This window comes from Myotis yumanensis, unplaced genomic scaffold, assembly GCF_028538775.1.
Source record: "Myotis yumanensis isolate MYYU_CA2020_CCGP unplaced genomic scaffold, mMyoYum1.0.hap1 SCAF_14, whole genome shotgun sequence".
In the NCBI taxonomy this organism is placed as follows: Eukaryota; Metazoa; Chordata; class Mammalia; order Chiroptera; family Vespertilionidae; genus Myotis; species Myotis yumanensis.
Window position 1 is genome coordinate 36,175,770 of NW_027223765.1, and position 7,533 is coordinate 36,183,302.

Below are 7,533 nucleotides of genomic sequence, written 5' to 3' on the forward strand. Positions count from 1 at the left end.
CTACCACTCCCCCACTGCATTTTCCATACAAATGTTTCTATTTTATTGTTCCTTCTTGTAATAAAGGGAAGAGGATAAAACCAAAGGTAGCTTTGTCTCCACAGATAACGCCCCCACCCCACACTGTTATGCAAACTGCTTGGTTTGAGGGAGTCTGGCCCCTGAGGTAGTTGCATGGAGCCCCCTTCCCCACATGAGTCTGGATGGAGGAGAGTATGGGGAATGGAGGGAAAAGGTATTGGGAGAATCCCTTTGTCCTGTGCCCCCACCTAGACTTCGGGCCCTGTGGATTTCTTTCTGCGCTTTGCTGGTGGCTCTTGGTGGGGTTGGCGTAGGTCAGCACTGAACAGCACCTAGGGGCAGGGGGAAGAGTCTATGTGGGGACAGGGTACACTGGGTTTAGGCTGGTAGGCTGGTGGTAGTGTGGGGAGAAATGGAATTACTGGGGAGCAGGTCCAGGGCAACACAAATCCACTAGAGTCAGGGCTGGGGATGGAGGGTAGAGAATCCTTTAGGGTCACCTAGGGCAGAGGCCATAGAAGAGTCCCTGGGCCAGGGCTTGGGGAGAAGTCCTATGGGGTCTAGGCTGGAAGAAAGGAAGCCTAGGTATACTCACTGCTTGAGCCCAGCCAGCATAAGGTCCCCACAAGTTCCGGAAAAAGTTTCCTAAATCAGAGATAATGAGGCAAAACAAATTGGCCCCTCTCACTCCCCATCCACAGTGGTGGGGTATTAGGGAGAGAGGTGAGAAGTTTCTACCACCTCAGCCTACTGCCAGCCCTGGCATCTCCCTCTCTCCTTACCTAGTTCCTTGTTGGCCTGGGGGCTTGGACCCTTGCCTTGGGTTGTTGTGGGGTGCCAACTGTAGTCACGCTGGGCAATCTGCCACACGTGGACATCCACGGGCACGGCCTGGGGCTTGTCTAGGGCCATCAAGCAGATGCAGTCGGCCACCTTTGACAGAAAAAGAGGAGGAATGGCAGGATTCAGGCAGCATCCTGCTTCTAGCCCCAAAGCCAGCTATACTTCCTCCTCCACTCTGAGGTTATTATTATTCTATATTCTCAATCATTATATACCAACTATTAATAATTTTAAATACAGATGTGATGAGAGTGCTACTGCATGAATATCAACGTAGGCCAATTTCTCATAACCTGGAAAGAAGCTGGTACTATATTCATTTTGCAGATAACTGAGGTTCTGCAAGGTAAAGTGACTTGGCTCAAGTTACATGGCTAGGAAGAAGCAGAACAAGACTTAATGTTAGAGTGAAGTTCAGAGTCCATTAAAAAAAAGTTCTTTAAACAAAACTGCAGAGAAGTTTACAGAAGAACACAATAAATGTCGGATTCACAATCCTCTTGTTGAAATTAAAGAAAAAATTTCATAAGTACATATAATTCATAAGAAGAATAAAAGTAGAAATACCTTCCTATGTGTCTTCCCAAAGGCAACCACTATTAAGTTTCCTGTGATTCCTTCAGGAAATTTCTGTGTATATATATATAGCAGTGTATATGTGCACCAGAACAAATGGCCTTTCTACAAATGCATTCAAAGGATAATGTCCTTTATACGCTTTTTGCATTTTCTCTAATAAAATATCTGCTTGTATCATTTCTTCTTCCTGCTCTGCCTCCAGAAGCTGAGCCTGCACCCAGCTCTCAGGCCTGCCTTGTCTCCTGCTCTGTTACTCTCTACATGAGTGGTCTGAGGGTAGACCACTCTCACCTTGAGGCCTCACCTTGGTGCCCACTCCAGGCAGGGTGCAGAGGGCCTTGTGGGCCTCTTCGTAGGGGGCCTTGCGCAGCTGCTGCAGCCAGGGCAACCCCCCCTGTTCTTCAAGGATGGCTTGGGCACTGGCATTCACATAGCGGGCACGGTACCCAAGGCCCAGCTTCCTGAGCTTAGCCTCCACCTCTGGCCCTGTAGGAGGGTGGGGAAAGGAGCAGGATCAGGCATCCTCAAATCCTTTTATGTCCTCAGGCTAGTGTGAGCCCTCCACCCCACAGGAATGCTTTCCTAAGCACCCCTCTCCCACCTCACCACCCTCTGGGAGACCCTGGGATACTTGCATGTGCAAAGGACAGGGTTAAGGTCTGGGTTCTACCCCTCTACAAGTGTTTTCTGAACACCTATTATGTGTTGGACACTGGAGCAGGGACTCAGAAGGGCTTCCTGCCCTGGAGGAACTCCCCAACTGAGTTTCTTAACCTTTCCAAAGGGCTGTTCACACCCATGATCTAATAGTCATAATAATAGCAAGAGCTTCTATGATCAAGTGCTGGTTATCAAATACGGACAAAGTGCTTTGGATACATTATCACACTCATTTTTCTCAAGGACCCTGATAATAGTACTGTATTTTATCCTATTTTTTTAAAAAAAATATTGAATTCAGAGAGGAAGGGAGAGGGAGAGAGAGATAGAAACATCAATGATAAGAGAATCATTGATCGGCTGCCTCCTACATGACCCCTACTGGGGATCGAGCCCACAACCTGAGCATGTGCCCTGACCAGGAATCAAACCCTGACCTCCTGATTCATAGGTCAACACCCAACCACTGAGCAACACTGGCTGGGCTGTTTTTCCTATTTCACAGATGTTTTTCCTATTTCAAAACGATGACTTAGAAAAGGTTAAGTAACCTGAAGAAAGGACATGGTGGAGATGGGATCTGCACCTGGATCTGAAACACCAACTCCTGTGCTCTAAACCCGCTTCATGATTGCTCTATTCCCTCTCACCCTTCTAGATAGGAACTGTTATCCCCGTCCTACAAACAAGTTAAGAGAAGCCTGAAGAGGTGAATGAATTTCTTTTTTCTTTTTTTTTTTTTTAATATATTTTATTGATTTTTTACAGAGAGGAAGGGAGAGAGATAGAGAGTTAGAAACATCGATGAGAGAGAAACATCGACCAGCTGCCTCCTACACATCTCCCACTGGAGATGTGCCCGCAACCCAGGTACATGCCCTTGACCGGAATCGAACCTGGGACCCTTCAGTCCGCAGGCCGACGCTCTATCCACTGAGCCAAACCGGTTTCGGCGATGAATTTCTTGAGTTCTTATGAATACTAAGCTGGAAGCTAAGGTACAAGACTGGGTTTCTAAGCACCAAAAACATTCTTTTTTTTTTTTTTTCCAGGCAGGCTGTCTCCTTACTATACATTCTCCAAGCACTTCCCCTAACTTGGTCCTCACTTCTGCCAATAGAGATACTTATCTCTGTAAAACTTGCCTCACAGGACTGCTGTAAAGAATGTGTGTTCCTGGATACAAAATTGTTGGATTCACTATAGAGATAGCAACTTGAATTTTCTGCGTATTTCCCATAGGCCAAACAATGTACTAGGTGCAGTATGTGTATTCTTTTACTCAAGTCTTGTGACAACTCTGATAAGTTATTATCACATTCCACAGATGAGGAAACAGAGGAGAGGCTAAATAAGTGCCAGAGTTGGGATTCAGACTAAGGCACTCTCTTTCCAGAACATGTGTGTAGAGGTTTCTCTCAATGGAGCATGCTGGTGCCTTTCCTCACCCACTTCTGCCAAGGTGCATTTTCCTTGCCTCTCTCTTTCTCCTAAGCTCTGAGGGTCCTTCTTTTGCCTCTGTAACTTGTTTCCTGATCCCATTTCTTTTACAGCTCACTTCTACATCTATGACTTTCTAAATAAACTTTCTCTTAAAAAAATAAAATAAAAAAGCATATGCATTTAACCCCAACCTATAACACACTGCAGATGGATGTTTTTCTGATGAGGCATTGAAACCATGGGGCAAAAAACAGAGTAGTGAGGTGCTGACCTTTCAGGGACAGATAGGGAGGGTGAGGTATGTCTGGGGCTGATCGGACCAGGCAGGGTGATTCTGGATGAGGACAGTCTTTGGGAAGGCAAGAAGCTTTGAGATGGGAGATGGGGACCAGGAGAGAACTGAACAGACTCTGAAAGCTGTTAGTGAGTGTTTCGGCAGGCACCCACCTACTCACCAGCCAGGGCCTGCAGGCTGGGGAAGCCATGGTAGGCGACATCATCGAGCTGGATGAGCCGAGGTCCGAAGGCTTGGCAGAGCCGCTCCACCATGCCAGTGATGCGAGCAATGTTGTTGTTGGAGGAACAGATGAAGGAGAAAAGGCACTCGATGGGATCCTGTTGTAGGAGTCGAACACCTGAAGATCAGAAAGGCAGGGGGTAAGAGAAGCACCTGTTGTCAGGAGTGGCCTCCTCTCACCCTCAGATCCTAGGCATGTAGGCTCCCAGGGGAATGAGGGACAAAGTTGTTAGAGAAAGCAACATCATTCCCCATAGCATCTTGCGAGGTCTGGGTCATCATCCCATTCCACAGATAAGCCACAATGTAAGCACTATGAGGGTGGGGATTTGTGTCCACTTTGTTCACTGCTATATCCTCAGTCACATAGCAGGTGCTCTGTAATATTTACAGAATGAATGATGTCCCCTGCCCTAGGTCACACAGCCAGAATTTGGCTCAATATCCTTGTCACTCCATGATGGTGATCAGCAGGACAATCATAACAGTAATAATAATTACTAGGTGTCAGGCACTATTCTAAACACTTCACATGTATTAGCTCATTTAATCCTCATAAAGTCCTATGAGGTAGATATAATCCCCACTTTACAGATGGTGAAACTGACTGACCTAACCAAACTACAATGACCCCAACCCAAACCCTGTCCCAGGCTCTATACTTACCTTGGAATTTCTGAGCTACTTTTTGGAAGTGGGGGTCCTTGGAACTCCAATGGCGATACAATTGTGCCAGGCTGACATCCAGCTGGAAGTACTGGCGCAGGGCCTTTAGCTCTCCTGGTGTGGGCCTGCCAGCCTGGCCCTTTTCCCCTCGGTACACAGTGCAGTAGAGCTGCTCCTCGGTCTGGGTCAGTGTCCATACCTGGTCTGCCAGCACGCCACTCCAGTGCTCAGGGTTTTGCTCCTTCCACCTGAGACCCCAGGCACAGGGCCCTAGCACGCAGTTTCCCTTCTTGCAACCTTTGGGGCCCTCCCATCCCACAACCTTTCCATACATAAAACTGATTTATCATTTGTAAAGTAAAAGTGCTTTATTTTACATCACTTATATCATGTGATCCTCACAACACTGCACAGGCTTATTATGTCCAACTATTTTCCCACCCTTACAACAATCACCGGCTATTAAAAAAAAAAAAAAAAAAGGTAACAGGCTCTCCACCCCTGCCTCAATTTCCTCTTTCATACATTGAGGTTTCTTCCATCACACCCAACTTTGCGCTTCAGGCTAAGGTCACTCACCGGAAGGATTGTCCAGAAGCTAGAACCAAGTCCAGGCGCAGCTCAGAGCGTGGACAGGGGATGGAGGCCCAGAGGGCCGGGACGGAGGACAGAGTGCGATGCCCCATGCTAAGCAGGCAAAAGGGAGCGGGCTAATATTTCTGTATCAGGCTCCGCCCACTCAGAACCAGATCTACTCGCTACCAGCAGACCACGCCCACGAAGAGACCACGAACCTAAGGCCTCCCTCACCGAAGGCCTCGTCCAACTGCACGAAATCCTCGCCTCTCAATGTTTGTATAAGGTCCGCCCAGTTTCCTTCTACCACTCCTCGAAGGCCACGCCCCTTACCACCCGCCAAAGTCCCGCCCCCTCCACTCTGTCCCACCTTCCGCCCTAAACCTCCCGCCCCCCACGCCCCAGCGCGCTCACCATTGTACCCCGAAGCGGCCGTAGTTTGGGACGCGCGCGCAAGCGCACTGTTCCGGCCTTTCCTGAGAAGCCTCACCGGAAGTAGGGCGCAAGTCCGTTTTAGAGGTAGCCAATCCGCGGGGAAATACGAGGCACCAATGAGAACGGGCGTGGCGGCGCTGGGCGGGCCTTCCCGAGGCCTCTCAGCGGTTAGCGCGCGCTGGGCTCGCCGCTGACCCTTCCCTCCGCATTAGGCGGGCCATCGTGTCCCCACCGGCCGGGGCCCTCAGGCCCCCGGTCCTCACTGGCTGATGTCGTCAGGCTTGCCGGCCCGCACAACCAAATCCTATCCCCCGCCATCTTCAGAGCCTTTCTCCACCGCGCCTCTCTAGTCTGCTTTTCGCTTACCTAGGTCCTCCTCCGATGAGCTCCTCTTCACTGGGATTCGGACCCGGACCAGGACCCGAACACAGCGCCAGCCCACCGAGCCCTGTGGGGAGTCTCCACAGCGCCTGTCTCCCGAGGAAATGTCTCCGCGCCCGCCGGTCTTAGGCCTCCTCACAGACTTCACTCCGAGGCCTGACTCCAGATCGGCCTCCTGTCCCTGCCTCCGCTGCTCTCTCGTCGGGAGGACTTTCCTTCCCTCCTCCCCATCTCACACTGCCGCGTCCAATGCGGCTTGTGTCGGGGCTTCTCAGGGGCTGGGAAAGGCGACTCAAAGTTCAAGCGCCAGCGTGTGGCCGTGGGGCAGCCTGTCTGCCTAGCCCGGTTGTCGGGGCCGGCTGGCTGGCCTAGCCCAGGAAAGATGTAATTTCTTCCCTTCTGGAGAAAGTCACAAAAAACTAGAACTGTGCTTTTATCCGGCAACTTTTTTTTTCCCCTTCTAGCATAGTGATTTTTGGTTATTGATGATTAGACCGCAGATTCCTGAAGGGCGAGATTTACCGCTGATTTCTTTGTGCCCCACCCCCATTACCTCGCAGGGAGTACCAGCAACTTGGTGTCATCAGACACGCTGTTGTCGCACATCCACTCAGTAGCTGTGACTGTCTCATCCATTGGCACACCAGCCCACAGGTGCCTAGCACTTGGAAGACATTCCTTCAAAAAATGTCTGAATCAGAAAAGGAGCCAGGGTTGGGAATGGTTGAAGAACAGCAAGTCTATAGTCCCGCTCTGTCCCCAGTTAAGAAGGGGAAAGTCACAACTCTAGTGACTCTGAAACACTTGGACAATCCTACCGTTGAAGAACTTTAAACATCCGAAGTTCATGAAAGAACGCGCAGCTGACTCTTCCTTTAGCAGCTCCACGTGCTGGTTAAATTGCAGACAACAGACCCGAGTTCAGATGCTAGTGGGACAGCGTCATTCCCACTGGGAAGCGGATGCCCGTTCACCTTACCACCTGCACAGGCTCAGGCCACTAGGCATATGGCTCCTCCTGGCCTGTTCATGCAGGGTGCTAACCTTGGCCCACCGCCCTGCACCACACTGCTGTGAGGTCTCTGGAGCTTTCTGGCAACTTCCTAGTGAGAACTTAGGCAAGTTACTTAATTTTTCAAAATCTATGTCTTTGTGGAAATAACCACCCTATTATTAACCGTTCCTATAGTTAATGCAAGGATTACATGAAACTGTATCTAAAGGAGCTAGCACGGGTACTGACACTCAGTAAGTGCATGAGAAATGAGAGCTGTCATATTATCTTTGCTGTTGTCTTACAAATGCAATATGCAGAGCAGCCAGCAACCACTTGGGCCCAATTATTTGCCATCCCTGGGGAACAGAAACTCCCTTTGCCCTGGCAGAAGGCAAGAACCAAGAATTCCAAACAA

The 7,533-nt window shown here is 49.6% G+C and overlaps 1 protein-coding gene across 6 annotated transcripts; it reads right to left on the bottom strand.

The window, feature by feature from the left end:
- Nucleotides 1–39: 39 nt before the first annotated feature.
- Nucleotides 40–5,741, bottom strand: OGG1 (8-oxoguanine DNA glycosylase). 6 transcript variants are annotated; one of them, XM_070390633.1, is made up of 7 exons: nucleotides 5,309–5,603; nucleotides 4,730–4,977; nucleotides 4,002–4,181; nucleotides 1,748–1,929; nucleotides 804–954; nucleotides 617–666; nucleotides 40–353 (listed from the first exon to the last, which is right to left on the bottom strand). In XM_070390633.1, exons 1-7 carry the CDS (start codon nucleotides 5,413–5,415, stop codon nucleotides 270–272), a joined length of 1,002 nt encoding a protein of 333 aa, XP_070246734.1. In that variant the 5' UTR covers nucleotides 5,416–5,603; the 3' UTR covers nucleotides 40–269. The 6 variants fall into 6 exon arrangements, 5 of the variants coding, with proteins under 5 accessions (XP_070246734.1, XP_070246733.1, XP_070246732.1 ...); XM_070390632.1 differs by adding an exon at nucleotides 5,720–5,741 and having other exon boundaries at nucleotides 295–666; nucleotides 5,309–5,416; XM_070390631.1 differs by having other exon boundaries at nucleotides 295–666.
- Between the last annotated feature and the right edge of the window lie 1,792 nt (nucleotides 5,742–7,533).

Bases quoted from the DNA above. Each gene is read 5' to 3' on its own strand.
- OGG1 (XM_070390632.1), bottom strand. From the start codon at position 5,415: ATGGGGCATCGCACTCTGTCCTCCGTCCCGGCCCTCTGGGCCTCCATC. The intron at 1,930-4,001 runs GTGAGTAGGTGG...ACCCTCCTACAG, and splicing joins CAGCCTGCAGGCCCTGGCTG to GGCCAGAGGTGGAGGCTAAG. The intron at 955-1,747 runs GTGAGGCCTCAA...TTTCTGTCAAAG, and splicing joins TGCCTGGAGTGGGCACCAAG to GTGGCCGACTGCATCTGCTT.